We start from the raw sequence: 25,527 nt of genomic DNA, 5'->3' as shown, positions 1-25,527 counted from the left end.
ACTGAAGAATCTAGTCCTGTGCTTTACTATGGTGTTCTTCTTCACCTTCTTACTTCTGAAGTCACATCAGCCTCAAAGCATTAATTCTGCTTCTCCACTGATGCTGCCAGACCTGCTGAGTTTCTCTGGACTTTTCCATGCTGGTTTCAGATTTGCAGCATTTGCAATATTGAATTTTTATTTAAGGATACAATCCCAGTTCTAATATTTCTTCACATGGCCAAGGCTGACACAATGTAGGAATGAAGGAGTTTTTCTAGTCAGAGGTGTTTTTTAGCTGGACGTAGAAAATCCCATGGCACAATCTAAAGAAGATTTCCTAGCTCCCTGGCCAAGGTCACTGAATAATAATGATCCCATTACTGCTTTGGGACTCTGCTGGCTATAAACTGCCTACTATACCTCCTTACATTACAATAAGTAATCTGGAAGATTTTTTTAAAAATTCACCTATGGGATGTGGGCATTGCTGGCTACCCAGCATTTATTGCCTATCCCTAGTTAACCTTGAGAAGGTTGTGGTGAACTTCCTTCTTGAACTAAGAGGGGATTGGATAGATACATACATACAAGATGATCAGAGAATTATATAGGGTAGATAGTGAAAGTCTTTTTCCTAGGACGATGACGTCAGCTTGTACGAGGGGGCATAACTACAAATTGAAGGGTGATAGATGTCAGAGGTAGGTTCTTTACACAGAGTGTGGCAAGGGCATGGAATGCCCTGTCAATGTAGTTAACTCAGCCACATTAGGGAGATTTAAACAATCCTTGGATAAGCACATGGATGATGATGGGGCAGTGTAGGGGGATGAACAGGTCGGCGCAACATTGAAGGCCGAAGGGCTTGTTCTGCGCTGTAAATGTTCTATGCTCTATGCTGTAGTCCATGTGTTGTAGGTAGACCCACAATGCCCTTAGGAAGGAAATTCTGGGATTTTCACCCAATGAGAGTGAAGGAATGGAGATATATTTTCAAGTTAGGATGGTGACTGGCTTGAAGGGGAATTTCCAGGTGATGATGTTCCCATGTATCTGCTGCCCTTATCCTTTTAGATGGAAGTGGTTGGGTAAAAAATGAGGTCTGCAGATGCTGGAGATCACAGCTGAAAATGTGTTGCTGGTTAAAGCACAGCAGGTTAGGCAGCATCCAAGGAATAGGAAATTCGACGTTTCGGGCATAAGCCCTTCATCAGGAAGTGGTTGTCAATTTAGAAGGAGTTGCCCAATGACCTGAGAATGTTTGCAGTGTAGCTTGTAGATAGTATGCACTGCTGCTAGACAGCATCGGTGGTGGAGGGAGTGGATGTCATGCCTATCACGCAGTATATTTAATAAAGGTCTTGCATGTGGACCGGTGGGGAAGTCATTGGCTAAATGGAACTTTGCACTACATAAGTGGCTGCCCAAGTGTTAGCCAGAAATAGCTCTGAATAGCAAATCCTATAATCAATTAAGACGGTATTAGGCAAGAACTTTCGAAAGCTGATTGGAAGCAGATGTTCGCAGGTAAAGGGATGGCTGGGAAATGGGAAGCCTTCAGAAATGAGATAACAAGAATCCAGAGAAAGTATATTCCTGTCAGGGTGAAAGGGAAGGCTGGTAGGTATAGGGAATGCTAGATGACTAAAGTAATGGAGGGTTTGGTTAAGAAAAAGAAGGAAGCATATGTCAAGCATAGACAGGATAGATCGAGTGAATCCTTAGAAGAGTATAAAGAAAGTAGGAGTATACTTAAGAGGGAAATCAGGAGGGCAAAACAGGGACATGAAATAGCTTTAGCAAATAGAATTAAGGAGAATCCAAAGGGTTTTTACAAATACATAAAGGACAAAAGGGTAATTAGGGAGAGAATATGACCTGTCAAAGATCAGCAAGGCAGCCTTTTTGTGGAGCCACAGAAAATGGGGGAGATACTAAATGAATATTTTGCATCAGTATTTATTGTGGAAAAGGATATGGAAGATATAGACTGTATGGAAATAGATGGTGGCCTCTTGCAAAATGCCCAGATTACAGAGGAGGAAGTGCTGGATGTCTTGAAATGGTTAAAGTTGGATAAGTCCCCAGGACCTGATCAGGTGTACCGGAGAACTCTGTGGGAAGCTAGAGAAGTGATTGCTGGGCCTCTTGCTGAGATATTTGTATCATCGATAGTCACAGGTGCGGGGCCGAAAGACTGGAGGTTGGCAAACATGGTGCCACTGTTTAAAAAGGGCGGTAAAGACAAGACAGGAAGCTATAAACTGGTGAGCCTGACCTCGGTGGTGGGCAAGTTGTTGGAGGGAATCCTGAGGGACAGGATGTACATGTATTTGGAAAGGCAAGGACTGATTAGGGATAGTCAACATGGCTTTGTGCGTGGAAAATCATGTCTCACAAACTTGATTGAGGTTTTTGAAGAAGTAACAAAGATGATTGCTGAGGGCAGAGCAGTAGATATGATCTATATGGACTTCAGTAAGGTGTTCGACAAGGTTCCCCATGGGAGACTGATTAGCAAGGTTAGATCTCATGGAATACAGGGAGAACGAGCCATTTGGATACTGAACTGGCTCAAAGGTGGAAGAGGTGGTGATGGAGGGTTGTTTTCAGACTGGAGGCCTGTGACCAGTGGAGTGCCACAAGGATCGGTGCTGGGCCCTCTACTTTTTGTCATTTACATAAATGATTTGGATTGGAACATAAAAGTGGTACAGTTATTAAGTTTGCAGATGACATCAAAATTGGAGGTGTATCTCAGATTACAATAGGATCTGGACCAGATGGGCCAATGGGCTGAAAAGTGGCAGATGGAGTTTAATTCAGATAAATGGGAGGTGTTGCATTTTGGGAAAGCAAATCTTAGCAGGACTTATACACTTAATAGTAAGGTGCTAGGGAGTGTTGCTGAACAAAGAGATCTTGGAGTGCAGATTCATAGCTCTTTGAAAGTGGAGTCGCAGGTAGATAGGATTGTGAAGAAGACATTTGGTATGCTTTCCTTTATTGGTCAGAGTATTGAATACAGGAGTTGAGAGGTCATGTTGCGGCTGTACAGGACATTGGTTCAGCCACTGTTGGAATATTGCGTGCAATTCAGGTCTCCTTTCTATCGGAAAGATGTGAAACTTGAAAGGGTTCAGAAAAGATTTACAAAGAATATTGCTGGGGTTGGAGGACCTGAGCTATAGGGAGAGGCTGAACAGGTTGGGGCTGTTTTCCCTGGAGCATCGGAGGCTGAGGAGTGACCTTATAGGGGTTTACAAAATTATGAGGGGCATGGATAGGATAAATAGACAAAGTCTTTTCCCTGGGGTCGGGGAGTCCAGAACTAGGGGGCATAGGTTTAGGGTGAGAGGGGAAAGATATAAAAGAGACCTAAGGAGCAACTTTTTCACGCAGAGGGTGGTGCGTGTATGGAATGAGCTGCCAGAGGAAGTGATGGAGGCTGGTACAATTGCAACATTTAAGAGGCATTTGGATGGGTATATGAATAGGAAGAGTTTGGAGGGATATGGGCCGGGTGCTGGCAGGTGGGACTAGATTGGGTTGGGATATCTGGTCGGCATGGATGGATTGGACCGAAGGGTCTGTTTCCATGCTGTACATCTCTATGACTCTACATTACTTCTGGTGGTCAATGGAGATACGTCTTGCATCATCAGCTTCAGGGTATCGATATAAGATGTCTTCAGGGCAACATGACAAGTCAAACAATCTGTTTCACCAATAACTTTCCTTCAACCGTGAGATGAAAGTCCAGGCAGTAAACTGATGATTGTGATCGAACTTCATTCATAATTTACCAGATCCCTCTACTAATTTTCAGCCATTTTTCTCTGGTATCTCATGATCTGGCATGGTATCAATTGATCATGCTCCTGTGAAGTAAAATGTTTGTATTACATTAAAGGTTTTTATATAAATAGAAGCTGTTGTTCAGTTAAAGTAGTTACCTATGCCAACAAGTAATAGGATCTGGACAATATCCAAGTTTTTGGTTAGCATGTGGCAAGCAATATTCATGATCACACAATTGGAAAGCAAAAAATACTTTTGAGAGAGAACACAAGCAGTTTCCCCGAGATATTCTGTGCTTTTACCATCACCACGCTCATGACCATAAACAATATCAACACTGTCATCATTATGCACGAGCAATAGAGACTAACCAAAACTTCTTTGAAGAGAATGGGTTCCCACCCAGTCATGCTCAATGTAGCTAACTTATTCTTTGCTCTGTAAACTAAGAGGAATGTGTTGAAATCTTGTTCTTATTTCTAAATTACACGGGAGACTGGGGAGCTAATAATTCCTCTTGGCTTTCTCAATTGCAATGTCTCAGACAACAAGGTCAACTTTCCAACCAGTCAGCATCCCTTTATCCAGTAGTATGAGTTGAGCAATGGTTTGAAATTTGCCAATCTTCTAATTTTCCTGAAAAGTGTAAGACAAAAAGCTTCAGCAGTTTGTCTCTTACCAGCAAAATTTTGAAATTTCTTTTTTCTACACCTACCTATGCTGAGGAAGCCAATCTATATTTATAGGAAATATCATCAATTACTTTAATCAGTGCTGCCTCGTGCTCCCACAAGGAGCTTGAACAGTTCATCCACTACATCAACATCTACCACCCTAATTTCAAATTCACCTGGACCACCTTCGACACCTCCCTCCCCTTCCTGGACTCTCCGTTTCCAGTGACCAACTCAATTCCGATACCTACTTCAAAACTCAAACTCCCACACCTCCTGTAAAAAGGCGATCTCTCCCTCGCTCCCAGTTCCTCAGCCATATTTGCTCCCAGGCTGGGCAACTCCACTCCAGTATATACCAGGAGTCCTCCTACTTCATGGACCGTAACTTCCCCTTCCCTGTGATCAACAATGCCCCCAATCGCTTCTCCTCCACCTTGTGCATTGCTGCCCTCGAACCAGCACCCCCAAACACAAGGAAAGAATCCCCCGACCCTTACATTCCATCCCACTAATATCCAAATCCAGTGCATTATCCTCCGCTATTTTCGCCACCTAGTCAGATCCAACGCTAAAAATATATTTCCCTCCCTACCCCATCTGTGTTCCATAAGGACCGTTCTCTCCACAATTTCCTCCACACCTGATTTCTTCTCCTGCCACTTCAAGAGGTGCAAAACCTGTACCCCTACCTCTGTCCAAGGCGCTAAAGGACAATTCCAAATCCAGCCTCATTTAATGCATCTGCTGCTCCTGGTGTGGTCACCTCCACATCAGAGAGGCCAAGCACAAACTTACGGAATGGTTCAGGGAACATCTCTGGTCTGTGCACACTAACTAACCTCGCCTTCCTGTGGCCATCCATTTAAACTCCCAATCCCCCGATGACATATTCATCCTGGGCCTCCTCAACCACCTAAACAAGGCCACCCACAAACTAGAAGAACACCTCATCTTCCGCCTCGGGAACCTCCAACCACATGGTTTCAACATTGAATTCACCAGTTTTCAAATCTCTCCACCCCTTCCCAGATCCAACCCTCTGACTCAGCACCACACTCTTGACCTGACCTACCTGTCCACCTTCCTTACCACTTATCCATTCCCTACTTACCACTATCACTTCCTACCTGCAGCCAGCTATTATCAGCCCACTTATCTTTCCTCCAGGTCCTCTCCCAACCTCCCCCCGACCCCCCAATTTATTTCTCTTCCCCTTCCCAGTCCTGAAGAAGGGTCAACTCTACTGGTCCTCGGATGCCACCTGATCTGCTGTGCTTTTTCCAGTGCCACACTTGATAGACTAACTCTCCAGCATCTGCAGTCCTCACTATCTCCTAGGAATTATCTTATCGCTTTTACCAAGAGCTATTCATTGAATGCAATTCAGAAACCTAGAATAATCCAAATTAAGATTTTAAATAAATGAAAGCTAAAATTGACAAAGATTTAGATTCCCTACAGTGTGGAACCAGGCCTCACTTGTCTACACCGACCCTCCGAAGAGTAACCCACCCAAACCCATTCCCCCTAACTAACGCACCTAACTCTACGGGCAATTTAGCATGGCCAATTCACCACATCTTTGGACTGTGGGAGAAAACTAGAGCACACAGAGGAAACCCACGCAGACATAGTGAGAATGTGCAAACTCCACACATACAGTCACCAGAGGCTGGAATCGAACCCGGCTCGCTGGCGCTGTGAGGCAGCAGTGCTAACCACTGAGCCACCGTACTGCCCCAATTTACTAAAGCATTTTCCTTCATCATAGCAACACTAACTATACTGAAGTTTTCAGGTAAGGATTGAGAGTCCAGATGGTTTGCCTGGCATCTGCAGATTGAAGTTGGGTCATTACCAGGATGACAGATACCCTTGCATTTACAGTGGACAAGAGCTACTGCTTCTGGTTCAGCTGCATATCTTAGTTTTTTTTAAATTTCAGAAGTGCACCTCCTTGAAGCAAGCACACTAGAAATAAGTGCACCTCCAGGTACAAAACACTCCTAACTACTTACTTTGTACCCTGCGCAAGGCTACACTACATTCAACTTACGTTGATTTTGCTTTATCTTTTTCCATAAAAGTCTTCAAATGTAAAAGCTTTTGTTCTGTTTGATCGGTCACAAAAATTAATTTACAGTATTTTTAAGTGTAACGGTCTCTATAAGGATCCCAACAACTTCCAATTTTTTCTTTTGTTGTAAAATTGCAGATGCTAACAATTATTGCACAGCATGAAAATGCAACTTCTTTACAGAAATGGTTTCTGGTAAAAGATCAATTATGTTCATTTTCACAGCACATAGCTAATGCAGTGTTAGTTCTTTTTGTCAACAATTGATTGATATATCTGACAATAAGAAAAGAATCATCCATCATACTGCTTCTATTAAATATATATATTAACTTTGGAAATAATCTCAGTACTATTCTACTTATTGAAGCACATTCTATTTCTTAATTAAAATTCAATATTTCTATTACAGAAAAATAATCTAACAAGGTACAAATTTTGTGCTGTCATGGATACATACCATGAAATCACAATTAACATTCTGGAATAAACAGCAACATATCCATTCTTCATATAGTTTTCAGAGATATTAACGTTAAAAGAAACCTGCTATCTCAAAGCTCACTGGAGAACCACAGCCACCACTTCTGTAGGAAAACAGCCAGTCTCTTTGTTTAGAGAATAGCCAAGTGCCTGGAACGGCTTATTTGGAATGTTAATATGTACAGACATCGTGGAACAGATGATTCTAATTTCTACAAATGCTGATTCAATTTCAAATACTCAGATGTTCAAAGACAAGTCATTAGATGACCAACACTTTTCAATCACCATGAGATAATGAGGATTGCAGATGCTGGAGAGTGTGGCGCTAGAGCAAAAAAACAGCAGGTCAGACAACATTTGAGGATGCTGCCTGACCTGCTGTGCTTTTTCCAGCACCTCACTTTACCAACAATTAAATCACCACCTACATGGGTATTAGAATTGGTTAATGCAATGGATTCACTGCGCAGAAAAGAAAATTGCACAAAGGATCCTGTTTCGATGTGAGAGAAAGGACACCTACAGAAAGGAAAATTGACTGATTAGGTAACTGCTGCTCAAAGTGAATGTGAATAGGAAATGTGAAGTTTTCTACTAAGAATGCCAGATTAGTGGATTCAATTGTAGTACAAATCCTTTATTTGTAGTTCTGGGTTTAGTATGTTACTGCAAGAGAAAAAGCTGAAAGGACCCCCTTGTGCATCATAACAGAATCAAAGTCACACAGCACAGCAACAGACCGTTCAGTCCAACCGGTCCATGCTGACTATAATCCCAAACTAAACTAATCCCACCTGCCTGCACTTGGCACATATACTTCCAGACATTTATTATTCATGTACTTATCCAAATGCCTTTTAAACATTGTAATTGCACCCATCACTTCCACTAGAAGTTCATTCCCCACACAAACCACCAGGGTAAAAAGAAATGCTCCTCATGCTTTTTTTAAAAATCTTTCCCCTCTCGCATTAAAAATTTGTCTTGAAATCCCCCACACTAGGAAAAAGAACCCACCATTCACCTTATCCATAACCCTCATGATTAAATAAACCTCTAAGGTCACCCCTCAACTTTCTACGTTCCAATGAAAAATGTCCCAACCTATCTAGCCTCTCTTCATAACTGAAACACTCCATTCCCAGCAACATCCTGGTAAATATTTTCTAATCACTCCAGTTCAATAATATCCTTCCTGTACAGGGCAACCACAACTGGACACACACACCAGAAGAGGCCTCTGGAGGCCAATGTGCTGTACAGCCTCAACTCCAATACTTGAAGGTCTGAGCAATTAAGGCAAGCGTGCCAAATGCCCTCTTAACCACTGTCTTTGTGTGATGCAAATTTCAAAGAATTATGTATCTGAACCCTTAGGTCTCTGTTTGACAACATTACCCAAAGCCCTACCTTTAATTGTTGTACAAGCTCTGTTCTTGTTTATTTACCAAATTGCATTTATCAAAATTAAACTCCATTTGCCACTCCTCAACCCACTAACCCAATTGATCGAGGTCTCTTTGTAATCTTTGATAACTTTCTTCACTGTCAAGAGTGTGGCACTGGAAAAGCACAGCTGGTCAGGGAGCATCCGAGAAGGAGAATTGACATATCGGGCATAAGCCCTTCATCAGGAACTGGAGGTCATCCACCATCAATTTTGGTGTCATCCACAAACATAGTAACCATGCTTTCTATAGTCTCACCCATAGAGTTTATATAAGTGGGAGTTCATGTTGCAGTTGTACAGGACATTGGTTAGGCCACTGCTGGAATATTATGTGCAATTCTGGTCTCCTTCCTATCAGAAAGATGTTGTGAAACTTGAAAGGGTTCAGAAAAGATTTACAAGGATGTTGCCAGGGTTGGAGGATTTGAGCAAAAGGGAGAGGCTGAACAGGCTGAGGCTGTTTTCCCTGGGAGCGTCGGAGGCTGAGGTTTATAAAATCATGAGGGGCATGGATAGGGTAAAGAGGCAAAGTCTTTTTCCTAAGGTCGGGGAGCCCAGAACTAGAGGGCATAGGTTTAGGGTGAGAGGGGCAAGATATAAAAGAGATCTCGGGGCAACTTTTTTCACACAGGATGGTATGGAATGAGCTGCCAGAGGAAGTGGTGGAGGGATATGGGTTGGGTGCTGGCAAGTGGGACTAGATTGGGTTGGGATATCTGGTCGGCATGGACGGGTTGGACTGAAGGGTCCGTTTTAATGCTGTACGTCTCTATGACTATCTGCATTCTATTTTCGTGGCTGAACTGATACACAACGCTAACTTGTACGAAATCCTTCTAAGCATGCCTGTCAACAATTCTGCAAGTCTGTGAACAAAACAATGGATTACATTTTAATACAAAAATGAATACCAATCAAAAACTTCACCTTCTTGGCACATACAACAACTATTTATCAGCTCAGCTGTATTAGTATTACCATGCTATTGATTTTACAAGTATCTTATCAATTTCTTCAGATTAACTATTTGAAATTGCTGTGAAGATAGCTGCAGTTTTACACAGTGAAACCATTCTATAGACAATTCACCATTTGTTGCAGACTTAATTAACTTGCTTCTGTTTCTACTGGTTTTATTTTTAATCCTCATTAGAGAATTAAAACATTTACTTTTCCTTAATACTTACTTTCTGTCCAGTATCTTTTTTGCCCCTTCAGGTTTTGTAGTCTTCGAAATTGAATTTATATGCAGAATGGCTCCTGAAATCGGTATGGCTCATTATCCTGGCTTACAGCAAGTTTCAGAACAGGATATAGGTTTACTTGCTGAGCTGGAAGGTTCATTCCCAAATGCTTCATCACCCTACGAGGTAACATATTCAGTGGGCCTCCGGCCAATGCACTGCTGATGATTCCTGATTTCTATTTATATGTTGTGGTTTCTTTGGGTTGGTGATGCCATTTCTCGTGGTGATATCATTTCCTGTTCTTTTTCTTGGGGGTGGTAGATAGTGGTTGAACTCGATGTGTTTGTTAAGAGAGTTCCAGTTGGAATGCCATGCTTCTAGGACTTCTCCTGCATGTCTCAGTTTAGCTTGTCCTAGGATGAATGTGTTGTCCCAGTCGAAGTGGTGTCTTTCCTTATCTGCTTGTTTAGGTTTGTTGCTGAGAAATCGGTGGACAGTGTTCATTGGGTACCCATTCTTTTGGAATGCAATGTATAGGTGATTTTCCTCTGCTCTGCGTAGTTCCTCTGTGCTGCAGTATGTGCTGTCTCATGGAAATGTTCTGATGCAGCATCGTTTGTGGATGTTGGGAGGATTGTTTCTATAGTTCAATATTTGGCCCATGTGTGTTTTTTCATGTACCACAGAAGCAATCGTCTCACCAGGGGTACCCAATGAACACTGTCCACCGATTTCTCAGCTACAAACCCAAACAAGCAGACAACAAGCAAAACCAATGTCATTTACAAAATACCATGCAAGACCTGTAACATACACAGCATTTGACAAACAGGCAGAAAACAAGCCACCAGGATACATAAACATCAACCAGCCACAAAACAACATGACCCTCTCTCACTAGTATCCTTACATTCAGATAAGGAAGGACATCACTTCGACTAAGAGAACACATCCATCCTAGGACAAGCCAAACAGAGACATGCACGATAATTCCTAGAAGCACGGCATTCCAACAGAACTCTATCAACAAACACATTGAATTAGACCTCATCTATCCCCTGAGAAAAAGAACAGGAAATGACATCACCAACCCAAACATATAAATAGAAAGCAAGACTCAGCAGCAGTGCTTCGCCCAGAGGCCCACCGAAGAATGGGTGACAAAACGTTTGGAAATGAATCTTTGAGCTCAATGAGCAAACCTACATCCAGACCCTCAACCTGAGCGATAAATCTCAAAACCCGCTAAGTTTCTGAACTGTTCAATTACAAGCAATGCCTCTTATACCGCAATTAAAATATTCAAGTATCTTCACCTGTTAGTTCCACCACAAAAGTATACCTTTTCCTCCATGCAACATTGCACCCGTACCCATATCCAATGCCTGCATTCTGAAAAATATACTAGTGTTCGGATACAGCAGCAAGCTTACTGTACCAACTGTGCATTTCAACATATGCACATCTGTATCTCTTTCCCTTGAATTCAAGTAGTCCTTTACTCTTATTTCAATTAGGGCATTTCTTAAATTGACAAAGAATTCTAATGTATTGGCTATTAGTCTGATGCAACTCAGGCTGATCTGGTTGTGACTGATGGTCCAGCATAGCTCATCAAGTAACAATAGCCCACACTGTTAATTTTATTTTAAAAATTAGATATTTATTCCTTCATGGGATGTCAGCACCGCCATTAAGGTTAATCTCCAATTGCAACTAGAAGTAAATGACTACTAAGATCGCTTCAGATGGTAGTTAGAAGACCACCACATTACTATGGATCTGAAGTCACATGTAGGCCAGAGTATGAGATTTCTTCCCTAAAGACTTCAGTGAACCAGATGGATCTTTGCAACAATTGATGACAGCTTCATGGTCATTAACAGTTTTTTTTTAAAATGGATTTCCAATTACTAATCAAATTTTTAAATCTAACCAGCTGCCTTGATGGTATTAGTCCCTGTGTGCCAACAGCATTAGCCTGCATTATTTGCTGAATTATTAGACCAATTACATTACCACTCTGACACCATCTCCGCATGGCTCAGCAAAATCAAATTAGTCAATAGCTCAAAATAAGCAACCAACATAAAACAGCAAAATGATGCTTTTATCATTTAGCAATGAATGTGGACACCACTGGACTAAACCTTCCTGATATGCCCAGTCAAAAACACTTTGCATTGCAACTTGATGCAAGTATGACCTTGATAACAAGGCATTCTGGGACCTTAGTGAAATTTGTGCAGGAGAGAAGAATTGTCCGTGCTGAGTAAGACTGTAGGATTGCAGAAGCAGAGGAAAAAAAAATGTTCAGTGAATTAAGAGTCAAAGTGATACAGATACAGAAAACAAAAGAGATGGGAAAAAAAAAGACTGGTTGAGACAGAATGAGGACAAAAAAGATGAGCAAGAAAACAATTAAAACTTCAATCAATAAGATTGATCAGCATTCCATTAACAAGTACTCATATGTTTAATGGACAATTAATGTGAAATCCAACAGCTCCTAAAAATAAGAGGGAGGATAAAGAAATTCCTTTTGCACAAAAATAATGAAGTTGCAGAGATCACAACTTATCCATATCCCAGTACTCGCTGACCTACCCACACAGCAATAACAGAATACATCATTACTAAGCATGAATTCAACAGAATACATCATTACCTTTTTCAGCAAGGTTAGGCCTGGAATAAATTTAAATTTATCAAAACCCAGCCATTCAACCAACTGGTCTGTGCCTAAACTCAAGCAGCTAAAGTGCCTTCTCTCAAAGTGGTGGAAGTTTATTAGAAATAGGCAGGAATGTGGATTTGACGTTATAATCAGTTGAATCTTGATCTTACTGAATCAAAGGGTGTGTTCAAGGGGCCAAATGGCCTCCTCCAGCACCAGATGAGTATGTTTACATCATTCTTGTGAATCTTTTCACAGCTTCTCCAATAGTCTAATTGAGCTACATTGAATTCAGATTAGACTAAATTCAGAATTACAACATGGTGAGAAGGACTTGCTACAAGCCTGTATCTCCCTTCAGTAATTGGTGCAATGTCGACTTTTGGTTGATCAACATTAAAGATTTATTACCATCAGTGTCCAATGTAGAATTAACACATCTGAATTCTCAGCACACAGTTAAGGGTAGGGCCCTGGGGAGTGCTGTTGAATAGAGGGACCTAGAGATGCAGGTCCATAGCTTCTTCAAAGTGCATCGCAGGTAGGCAGGGTGGTGGTTGACATGTTTCTCTTCATTGGTCAGAGCACTGAGTATAGAAGTTGGTAGGCCACGTACAAGACATTGGTGAGGCCATTTTTAGCATACTGTGTACAATTTTAGTCGCCCTGTTATATGAAGGATGTTGTTAAACTAGAAAGGGTAGATTAAAAATTGTTCAAGTATGTTAGCCATACTCAAAAGTTTGAGTTACAAGGAGAGGCTGTGACTTTTCTCCTGGAATATTAGAGGCTGAGTGGTAACCTTGTAGGGGTCTCTAAAAACATGAGGGGCATAAGGTGAATAACCAAGGTCTTTTCCAAAGAGAAGGGGAGTGCAAAACTAGGGGACATATGTTGAAAGGTGAGAAGTGAAAGAGTCAAAGGAGACCCGAGGGGTATCTTTTTCACACAGAGGGTGGTGAGTGTATGGAATAACTGCCAGAGGGAGTGGTAGAGGCAGGTACAATTACAATATTTTAAAGACGTTTGGACGGGACATGAATAGTAAAGGTTTAAAAGGATATGGACCAAATACAGGCAAATGGGATTGGTTTATGATAACTGGTCAGCACGGACAAATGGATTAAAGGGCGGTTTCCGTGCCATATGACTATGACTGTATATGCAAATCTAAAGCATATACTCTGACTGCAAGTACAGACTCAAAACAATGCCCTGAGTTGGGAGGATACAAGTGGTTCATATATTTTGAGGACTCATCATTCCCTCAACTCTTGATATGCAAACCTCTGCTTGAAGGCAATACAAATTCAGCTTCTACATATACACTCTGAAAGAGAGGTTCTTCCAGGAAAAGTCTGGTGTCTTAATCCTAAGTCAGGAAAAATGAATCATATGTGCATGCACAACAATCATTATTAATTTGTTCCACAAATTTAAATAGCCAACAGATTAGTCAGTTTTTTTCACAAGACAAAAGTAGATTTCTCCATTGTCAGGTTTTTAAAAAAAAATCAATTGAGGAATGTAACATAGTTAAAATAATTATTTATGAACGCATTTTAAACCATGAAAAGAGGAGACCAAAAACTTGAGTTGGTTTTAGAGTCGTTGACTGAATTACGAGGAACACAAAATAGAAATACACCCACTAAAGTTTTTCAGTTACATGTAACCCTATTTGTGAACACATTTATGAATGAAATCCTTGTAGGCCTGCCAACGCTCTTCAATTGCAATTCTAAAGCTGCCCCTTTGTTAAACATTGCATATGCTCACAATTAAGTAAGTATGTATTAAGACTCAGGAAACATTAAAATCATTTGAAGCACCATTTGACCACCATTTCACTGGTCAGTTGACCAGATCAACACTGTAATCTATTTCAATAGCTTAGTGAATACGCATAAAACTGTACAAATCAAACCCATATCAATTTTCAAAGATTAGACATCTTTCATTTGTATTTGGTAAAAAAACAGATTCATAGACTGTATTTTGAAAGTGCGCTGAGTTTCACTTTGAAGTCTATAGCTTCCGGGCACTTTAATGATTCACGATTAAATTATGAATCATTTCTTAGGAGGGCTGCTTTAATGTTTGCATTGTTAAATTAAAATGAGCAACCAAGATGCTACTGACGTGATGAAAACAGCTATAGTAATGGATGCAAACTGGATCAGTAGTCATCAACATTAACGTAAAATATGATAACATGGACCATTCCATAGTATACATTATGGATGCATCTTCATGTAGGAAAAGGGAAACTTTTAAATATAAGAAAAGCAAAATTTAAATTAATCTCACTGTGAAAACCATTTTTAAATGAATCTGATATTGCAATATAAGTTGACATTCTCAATTGACAGGTTATGGACTGGCCAATGTCAAAAATGGAAAATTTTAGACTGCCTCAATCAAGGAAACTCTTAATTTGGGGTTAGAGCAGAGAGACATCATGCCCAGAAAAATATAATGCTGACAAAAAAAAAAGTCTTGTACATAAGCAGATAGATTGTATTTGACTCAAGCTTGAAAATTATAGGCTTGAATCCCAGCTTCAACTGTTACTTCAACATTTTGTTGTCGCTGGGGGAATTCTAGGTCGAGCAATTAGTGTAACGCAGCACAGTCCTGCATCTCAAAGAGAGGAAGTGCTGTCTGGACCAGTTCCCTCAGCACCAACCTACATTTACGTTTTGCTTCCTCATAGTGGAAAATATTTCAGAGTAAATTGTGAGATGGAGAGATCGAGACCAAACAGGAAATTAAGATATTGCAGGGAATGAGGAAAGAGAGGGAAAAAAAAAGATAGATCAGGCAAAGTCAACAAGGTAAAATGACAAATCTGTAGGGCAGAGAAGACAGACAGACTGGCTTCTTACTATCAGCTTAGCTCAGTGGTTGATTTACTCAGTCAGGGGAGGGTGGGTAGAAGACCCATTCTACATCTGAAGTACATGGTCAGTTCTGTAGTGGAATACTAAGGAGTCATTGCATTATGTTTTGGATGAGAAAATAAATTATGGCCTCTCTAGCCTGCAATTATTTGAAAAGAAGTAGAGTATGCCAATGTCCTGACGTCAATTTATTCTTTAATCACCAGTGAAACAGATTTCCACACACATGCATGCTGAATCACTGAGTCAACTCAAAACTGAGACAGATTCATTTCTAATCTCAAATGTAATCGAGGGATTATGGGGAGCAGGCAGGAAAGTGGTTTTGAGGGAGATCATCAACTATGATCAAACTGAATGGCACAAAAGGCTCAAAGACTATATGATCTATTTCTACTCCTATTTCTTTTGTTCTGATATCAATTTTTGCTTGTGGCAGCTTGCTGAGTGCAAATTGCTTTCCTTGATAACAATAACAATTGCACTAAGTTGTAATATGTTCTCGGAATATGAATATTGTTATGTAAATGAATGTGCCTTCTTCTTCCTATGACAACGTGAGGAATGTGGGCAACACAAAAAGACAGAAGTGGCGGTCGTAGGATTGGGCAGAATTCCTCAGACACCATAAAGAAAAAAAAAACCATGAGCAGTCTGAAGGCAAAAGGTAAAGTCCTCAAAATTAATTCATGAGGCACATGAAATTTGGCACAGACAAAGGCGATGGTCATTTACAATGCTGAGCGTATAATTACATAGTCAAGAATCAGAGAGACCATTCTCATACCTGCTTCCATTTCTCTTGCTTTCTGTTTTGAGATGTCATGAATTTGTCCTGATGTATATTACAACGGTAAGGAGACCATTGGTAAGGAAGTACATTAAAAAGGAGGAAGAGACACAAAGGCAGGAACCACATGGGAGGTAAATCAAATAGAGAAATAAATCTGCACAGCTGCTGCCTCTGGTGTTTCATTTCAAGTAACTCTGGACATCGGAGATCGTCTCAGGAAAAATTAACAAACAGCAAAATTCACTACTGACCTTGGAGAAGCCTGTGTGAGGAAGCTCACAGCAGGGGAACAGCTAAGTGGCTAGTTTTAAATTGTAACCTTACTTTTTTTTCTTTTGTAAATCTTCAATAGTGAGTAGAGTCAGCTCTTTTTCAATTTTTAAAAAATGGAGATCTGTCTCTTGATTAATCTTTAAAAATATAAAATCATAGGTACGAAGTTAACCTGTAGCAGTAAGACCACACTATCTTCTGGGTGTGTATAGCTTTTCATAAAGTGATATGCTCTTTGTGTTGGATGTGGGAGATTAGGGAGAATTTCCATGTTACTGTTGATTATGCCTGCAGGAAGCGTGTTTGGTTGCAAATCCTGGCGAATCACATTGGCAGTTAAGAGGCAATGGGGAATTTACAGGAGCTAGGGAGTATGATAGTCAGCAGTTGCAGAAAGGGAGATAAACCTAAGATACACTCAGGTAGATGCATTACTGACAGGAAAGGTAGGAGAGAATGGCAGGTCATGCAGGAGTCTCCTGTGGCTATCCCCAACTCAAACAAAAGTATGCTGTTTTGGAAAATGTAGGGAGTGATGGACTGTCAGGGAAATGTAGTACTGACAGCCAGGTTTCTGGTACTGAGACTTGCTCTAATGTAACAAGGGGTACACCAGGTTCCAAGCGATCGATTGTGACAGGGGACTCTCTAGTCAGAGGCACAGACAGATGTTTCTATGGCCGACAGCGAGACATCAGAATGGTGTGTTGCCTTCCTGGTGCCAGGATCAAGGATATCTTGGAGATGTTGCAGATTATTCTCAAAAGGGGAGAGAGACCAGGAGGAGGTTGTTGTACACATTGGAACTAACATTTGGAAGAGAAAAGGAAGAGATTCTGAGAAGAGAATATAGAAAGTTATGCTGAAATTTAAAAAGGTGGTCCTCTGGAAATACTCCCAGTGCCACGAGCTAGTGAGGATAGGAATAGGAGATTAGAGCAGAAGAATGTGTGGCTGAAGTGCTGGTACGGGGAGAAGAATTCACATTTTTGGATCAAAGGAATCTCTTCTGGGTAGAAGTGATCTGGACAAGAGGATGGATTGCATTGTGCATGAATTGGAAGAGGAATAATATACAGGCCAGGAGATTTGCTAGAGCTACTCAGGAGGATTGAAAGAAGTAACAGGAGGGGGTGGGGACCAGGGAGATAGTGAGAACAGAGATCAGTCCGAAACTGGTACAATTGGGACAAGGAGCAAGTAAAACAATCCAGGAGAAGGTAAGGGCTGCAGATGCTGGAGAGTCAGAGTTGAAAAGTGTGGCGCTGGAAAAGCATAGCCAACCCACTCTCCACAGGTGGCACCTTCCCTTGCCGTTGCATGAGAAGTAAAACCTGTTCCTCCCCCTCACTTCAGTCCAAAGCCCCAAAGAATCCTTCCACATCCGGCAGAGACTTTCCTGCACATCCACCCACCTCATCTACTGTGACCATTGGTCTCTACATCAGAGAGACAGGACGCCAACTCGCAGAACGATTCAGAGAACATCTCTAGGACACATGCACCAAACAACCCTACAACCTTGTGGCTGACCACTTCAACTCCACTTCCCACTCCCCCAAGGACATCCATATTCTGGGCCTTCTCCACTGCCAAATCAAATCCAAATAGAAAACTGGAGGAAGATCATCTGCCTTGGGAACTTTCAACCACATGACATCAACATCAACTTCACTAGTTTTGAAATCTCCCCACTGCCCTCCTGACCTGTCCATCTTCCTTTCCACCTATCCATTTCACTCTCCCCACCGACCTATCACAATTATCCCCCACCTGCATCCACCTATAGCCTTTCCAGCTACCTTCACCCCTACCAAGCCGAGCCCCACCATCCTATTTATCTCTCAGCTCCGTCTACATTCCTGATAAAGGGCTTATGCCCAAAATGTCAACTCTCCTGCTCCTTGGATGCTGCCTGACCTGCTGTGCCTTTCCAATGCCATATGTTTCAACTCAAGCAGCCAGGGCAGGTAGGAACAAAGCAAAGAACAAGCTAGGACTGATCAATTAAAAAGCATTTATTTCAATGGCCTAACGGGTAAGGCAGATGAACTCAGGGCATAGTTGGTAAAAAGGGACTGGAATACAGAGACATGGGTCAGGGATGGACAGGAGGACAATTTAATGTTCCAGGGTATAGATACTATAGGGATGACAGAAAGTGGGGACAGCGGGCACAAGAGTGGAGGAGGAGTGGTGTTTTTGATTAGGAATAAAACTACGACTGTACTTAGGGAGGATATTCCTGGGGATACATCCAGGGAAGTTATTTGGATAGAACTAAAAGATAAAAGGGATGATCACCTTATTGGGACTATACTATAGTCAGCATAAAATTGAGAAAGAGATTTGTAAGGAGAGCTCCCATGTCTGTAAGGAAATAGGGCAATTATGGTAAGGGATTTTAACTTTCCAAACTGCCATAGTGTTAAATGCTTGGGAGGAGAGAAATTTATCAAGTGTGTACAAGAAAATGTTCTGATTCAATATGTGAATGCACTTACAAAAGAAGGTGCAAAGCTTGACCAACTCTTTGGAAGTAAGGCACGGCAGGTGACTGAGGTGTCAGTGGGGGAGCACTTTGGGGCCAACGACCATAATTCTATTAGTTTCAAAATAGTGATGGAAAAGGATAGATCAGATCCAAAAGTTGAGGTTGGAGTAAGGCAATTTTGACAGTATTAGGCAAGAACGTTCAGAAGTTGATTGGGGGACGGGGGGGGGGGGGGGGGGATGTTTGCAGGTAAAGGTATGGCTGGAAAAATGTGAAGCTTTCAAAAATGAGATAATGAGTGTCCAGAGACAGTATGTTCCTGTTAGGTTGAAAGGCAAGGCTGCTAAGAATAGGGAATGCTGGATGACGAGAGAAATTGAAGCTTTGGTCACATATAAGGAGGAAGCATGTGTCAGGTATAGACAGCAAAGACCAACTGAATCCTTAGAAGAGTACAAAGGCAATAGGAATATACTTAAGAGGGAGATCAACAGGGCAAATAGGGTTAAGGAACCTCCAAACAGATTTTACAAATACATTAAGGATAAAAGGGTAACTAGGGAGAGAATGCTCCTCAAAAATCAGCAAGGCCACTTATGTGTGGAACCAGATGAGTAAATCCCTAATTTACTCTGATTAGGGATAGTCAACATGGCTTTGTGCGTAGGAAATCCCACTAACTTGATGAGTTTTTTTTAAGAAGTAACGAAGAGGACTGATGATGGTAAACTAGTGACCATGACCTATATGGACTTCAATAAGATGTTCGACAAGGTTCCACATGGTAGGCTGGGTAGTAAGGTTAGACACATGGAATACTGAGAGAACTAGTCATTTAGATACAGAACTGGCTTGAAGAGAGAGGACTGAGGTGGTGGTGGAGGTTTGTTTTTCAGACTGGAGGCCTGTGACCAACGTTGCGCCACAAGGAACAGTGCTGGGTCCACTGCTTTTTGTCATTTATATACTGTGGCACCTCGATTATTTGAATGCCAATTATCTGAAAATCGGTTTATCCAAAGGGGATCTCGAGGTCCCATAGAAACATTAGATGTGTTTCTAACAGTGATTGTGTCTTTTGTTTACAGTGATTAAACAGGCAGAGTCTCCAAATGACTGACCTCCCGCCCTCTCTCTCCCCATACTTTCCCTGGTGTTCTAGAGTGTACCCTAAACTCACCCCCTTCCCCAGATAATCTGCCCAACAGGGCAAGTGTGTGTGCACGTGTGCGCACTGCCCCAGAGAAGGGGTAGGGCGGTGCTGGATTTGGGGGGGGGGGGTCATGGGGGCTGGGGCATGTTTTGGGGGTGGGGCCAGAAGGGTGGGGGTCTGTGTCAGGGGGAGGTGTTGGACGGTTGGGGTGGGGGGGGCAGGAACGGGTGAGGTGTTGGGGACAGGGGCTCGTGCTGTGTGCAGATGCAGTCTCCTGAAAGGAGAGCAAACTTTAAAACTCCAAACCCCAGAGGAGTTATCAATCAATTAATCAAACAAAATCGATTATCTGAACAAAATAGTGCCGCCCACCTCCTTCGGATAATCAACGTTCCCGTGTAAATAATTTGGATGTGAACATAGGAAATACAGTTAGTAAATTTGCAGGTGACACCAAAATTGGAGGTGTTAGTGGACAGCAAAGAAGGTACATTAGGATCTTGATCAGATGGGTCTATGGGTCGAAGAGTGGTAGATGGAGTTTAATATGGGTGGCATGATGGCACAGTGGTTAGCACTGCTGCCTCATGGCACCAGAGACCCAGGTTCAATTCCCGCCTCGGGCAACTGTCTGTGTGGAGTTTGCACGTTCTCCCCGTGTCTGCGTGGATTTCCTCTGGAAGCTCCGGTTTCCTCCCACAGTCCAAAAATGTGCAGGTTAGGTGAATTGGCCATGCTAAATTGCCCAGAGTGTTAGGTGAAGGGGTAAATGTAGGGGAACGGTCTGGGTGGGTTGCTCTTCGGAGGGTCGGTGTGGATTTGTTGGGCCTGTTTCCACACTAAGTAATCTAATCTAATTTAGATAGATAGGACTTGCCGCATTTTGGGAAGGCAAATCAGGACAGGACTTAACGGTAAAATCCTGGAGAGTGTTGCTGAACGAAGGGACGTTGGAGTGCAGGTTCATAGTTCCTTGAAAGAGTCGCCACAGGTAGATAGGACAATGAAGACGACACTTGATATGCTTGCCTTTGAGTATAGGAGTTGGGAGGTCATGTTGTACAGGACATTGGTTAGGCCACTTTTGAAATACTGCGTACAATTCTAGTCTCCCTGCAATGGGAAGGATATTGTGAAAATTGAAAGGTTCAGAAAAGATTAAGGATGTTGGAGGATTTAAGCTATAGGGAGAGGCTGAATAAGCTGGGGCTATTTTCCATGGAGCAGTGGAGCTGTAAAGGTTTATAAAATCACAAAGGCATGGACAGGGTGAATAGCCAAGATCTTTTCTCCAGGGTGGGGGAGTCCAAAACTAGAGGACATAGGTTTAAGTTGAGAGGAGAAAGATTTAGGGACCTAAGGGACAACTTTTTCATGCAGAGGGTATGCGTGTATGGAATGAGCTGCCAGAGGAAGTGGTGGAAGGTGATATAATTACAACATTTAAAAGGTCAAAAATCAAGTGACACAAGGTTATTAGAATCATAGAATCCCTACAGTGTTGAAACAGGCCATTTGGCCCAACATGTCCACAACGCCCCTCTGAAGAGTAAACCACCCAGACCCATTCCCATATCTATTACTCAACATTTCCCCGACACGGGGAGACTCTACACAGACAGTCGTCAGAGGCTGGAATCAAACCCTGGTCCCTGGTGCTGTGAGACACTGAGTTACTGTGCCACCTCTCAGGCTCTAAGAGGCAACTAATTCATTTTGAACTGTGTAGGCACAGAAAACCAATAAAAATGAAAACATGCTTGATGGAATTGCAAGGAGATGAACGTTATTCATAAGAACCGTCCTGCTCTTCTCCCAATACTATTGGAAATGAACATCTACTCAAGAGTACAGTTGGGTCCTTCATTTAAAGATTGACCTAACTTGTAACTCAACACTGCACTGGCAGTCAACACTTTGTGCTCAAGCTCCTCAGTGAGTTTTGAAACCACACCAGTTGCCTCAGAAGCAAAAGCACTGCCAGTGAGCCAGAGATCAGCAAATAAAAAATGAAACATTAATGAAGCGCCAATTATCATCTTAACAACAAGCCATTTCTAAATCTGAAAAACATGACAGACCGTTATCAAAAACTGCATTGATTTCTGTACCTTGCCCACCCCAGTCCAACGCCAACATCTCCACAACATTTAAAAAGCATCGGATGAGTATATGATTAGGAAAGGATTACAGAGTTATGGGCCAAATGCTGAAAAACGGGAAGAGATTTATTTATAATATCTAGTCACACAATTTGTACCAAAAGATCTGTTTCTGTGTTGTACACCTCTATGACTCGAACAGTTTTTTGTAAAAATTGTATGAGAAAGAGAACATAGACCTATAACATTAAAGACAAATATAGCAAAATAATTTGCACATAATGTAGATTACAATTACATAGAAGTAAATTACCCAAGACACCCTAAATTAAATATTGTGTAAAACATATTTCAAACCTAGGGCTTCCATTTTAATGCAATTAGAACAACATGTGCCCTCTAATCAGAAGGTTCTAGGTTCAAATTCTAGGTTGCCTAGAATGTTCAACATTATCTGCTTTGCTCATCTGAATTATGCCTCTTTTTCAGGGAAAATCACAATTGTGTAGAATTACAGTGTCTAATCTGCCTCAAATCTCTTAAATCAAAGTCATCAGTACAAAAGGGGAGTATTAAACCAACTCTGGAAGCAAACAAGTCTAATTCTTTTCTAGGTCTATGTCAGGAATTCCAACTCCAGTGAATTTGCTTGGTAGCTTCCCGATCCAAATATCTTTCTTCACAAGGAACAATCTGCAAAAATTTCCTGCCTTACATTCCTTAGAATGCTACATAACCAACAGAAATAATTTTGGAACTAAATCATTGTGGCCATTATTTTCTGTCCTGAAGTAGAACTCTGGTGAATTAAGCACAGCGGAAATCCAGAACTATGGATTTCAATTAAAAATCATGATTTGAATTTAAGGCTCCATTTGGAATCAAAAGGATACTTAAAACATACTTAAACATCCCAGGTATATAACCCCATCGTTTCTGGCATATTCAGTCTCAAGTCAGAGGGTTTCACAGAAGGCAATGAAAATATAATGAATTGGACAGAGTAGGTCTCAGGACAGTTAAACATCTAGGAATGGTATAATTTGATTGGCTTTCACATTGTACATCTAATAACACACGTCTCATTTCCACAGGCTATCTGGCCCCGCAAAGCGCACTAACCAATGAGAGAAAAATACTGCTGAGCAACATCACTGACCTTTGCCTTGAGATTTCTGTCTATGACTCATTTATATTGCGCAGTTAACATACAAAACTTAATGCACTTCGGTGAGACATATGAAACAGATTTTCAGAGGGTGTCCAAACAGTTCAATTCTTATATTGCCCTTTTTCACTGAAACCTTGCCTGTATAGCAAGATGAAAAAATTCCAGTAAAAACGGCCTTAAAGAATTCAACATACAACACAGGAATGCAAAGCACTGAAGTGAATATACTGAGCCGACCTACAAATTCAAGTTATGTTAGTTAAGTGTGTAAGATAATTACCAATCAGTACCTGAAATCAGAGAATTTTCTTTATTATAATTTGTTTCTATTTTAATTTCATACAAAAACTTAAGAATGTTTAAGATAACACACACTATAATGCAGATGTCATATGCGCATTCAATAAATTGTGCAAGTAGATTAAAAACTTAGAAAGGACACAGATGCAATCAAGGTAATCAAATTAATGTTCTCTAAATAAACAGCATTTAATATTATGCAATGTTAATGTGCAAAATCTATTCTAGAGACTGCGTTGGGTTTAATAACATAATCAACGCTTTAACAAGCTCATTTTTTTTTTGTACTTCCACTGAAACTATCAATAGTTTTAATCCTCTCAATACCTTCAACATGTAGGTCTTGTGATACTGCTTGCTTGATAGAGGGTCTACGATACACCACATGAATACGACCTTTTTCTTCCTGTGCCTGCTGCCCTTTTTCCAATGGCTCAATGAAAAACTCGCCAGTGTCTGCACGAATCAATCCAGCCTATTAAATATAAAGAGGGCAATTATACATAATTTAGTTACCAGAATGAGTAACTTTTCTGCACAAGTTATCAAGAGGGGGCCCACAGAGTTTTCAAATGTTCATAAAAATATCAACATCTTACACAGTCAGTCATTAAGAGGCTTGCAGCTGGGAAAATGTTCCACAATTCCTCACTGTCATCTCTGGCAGGAGTTGTTAAATAACACAGCAAAATTAGGGAAACTGATTTCAAATTCACAACCTCATGCATTTCCAGAAGGGTCAAAAGACAATGTGAGATTATATAATTGAAAATTCACTTTTAGTACAAAGTTAATGATATCTAATAATTTAATGTTCAAATGTCCACCCTAATTTTACTTTTTGTATGAATATCTGGACTAGAAAATTAAAGTTCATGTCAAACTTTATTCGCCTTGCCATTTGTTTGCTATAAACATTTCCTATTAGTCAAATTGGCGTTAGAAAACAGCAAGTCATGTTTTCATACTTTGCCCCCACTGCATTGAGAAAAGATTTTATTGGTTTGCTTTAGTTAAGCAGCACTTGCACTCCATTTAGAAGCAGGTTGGCTCCTCCAAACTACCTGCTAGACAAAGACATCAAGTGATGCATTTTACAGAAAATGTCAAAGGTTAAAAATTGCCACATTCAAGTGCAGCATTAACATTCTGGACTAAGCCAAGAAAAATCAACCAGACGTCCAGCCATTAAATAGTCCATGTTAGGTGGTTAGGTGAAATGTCAGATGGACAGGATCAAACAAAGTTTGTTGCTTGTTACAGCTGAATAGACTGTCAATATTCATCAATTGAATTAAAAACATCCACTCATAAGTGGAGAGTTTCAAGTATATTTGAAATCTTAACAAATAAATTGAAACTCTTTTAGTGAAAAGACAAAGAAAATGCAGAAAGCAATGAGGTATTGGATACATTTGTTAAGCACGCCAACAACTACACAGAAAGTTAGTCCTGCACCATGGGAAGCTTATTATTAAGTAGCATACAGAGTAGCAAACGATGTGGGAGGACTATATGAAATGTAACGGTTATGTAGAGGCGGTGTGCGCCATGTTTTTAGTGAGGACACAAGGGAGGATACTGAGGAACAGTTCCTGGTTGCTGCAGGCCAGAATCCGGTGAAGCACTCGGTCAGAAAAGCCAGTGCTGAACCTCATGTTGAGCCCCAATGTCAATATAACCACAACTGACCAAGAGTCAAGTACTGGAGGCTGAGCTTCTCTATGGTTTCATGTGCTTGTGGATTTTCTGGCACCTGTGGCTTGATCTTGAGGCAGACTTTGGAAATTTTTCTTATCCTGATGCCTCCATGGATTAATGAGAAGCTCAGCATATCTCCAAGTGATGAGGAATATCCTGAACTATCTTTGCTGAAATGTGTTGCCTTTATGGGCATTTCTGGGCATGTTCATCTGACACTTGGGGTGAAAAAAAAACAGCCTATCATAAATTAAGTTGAAATAAATATAATCCAGACAGTTAAAAATATATTTACACTAG

At 41.1% G+C, this 25,527-nt stretch overlaps 1 protein-coding gene across 5 annotated transcripts in view; it reads right to left on the bottom strand.

Moving 5' to 3' along the window:
• LOC132835030 (A disintegrin and metalloproteinase with thrombospondin motifs 14) overlaps positions 1-25,527 on the bottom strand; it is a 207,828-nt gene that overhangs the window by 164,634 nt on the left and 17,667 nt on the right. For all 5 annotated transcript variants that reach the window (XM_060854286.1, XM_060854287.1, XM_060854285.1 and 2 more), the window contains one exon: positions 23,854-24,001. In XM_060854286.1, the coding sequence (XP_060710269.1) occupies positions 23,854-24,001 (148 nt within the window). The remainder of the gene's footprint in view (positions 1-23,853; positions 24,002-25,527) is intronic.

The sequence above is a fragment of the Hemiscyllium ocellatum genome, chromosome 43 (genome assembly GCF_020745735.1).
Source record: "Hemiscyllium ocellatum isolate sHemOce1 chromosome 43, sHemOce1.pat.X.cur, whole genome shotgun sequence".
In the NCBI taxonomy this organism is placed as follows: domain Eukaryota; kingdom Metazoa; phylum Chordata; class Chondrichthyes; order Orectolobiformes; family Hemiscylliidae; genus Hemiscyllium; species Hemiscyllium ocellatum.
The sequence above is the reverse complement of the archived record's forward strand: the minus strand, read 5'-3'. Positions and strand labels throughout refer to the sequence as shown.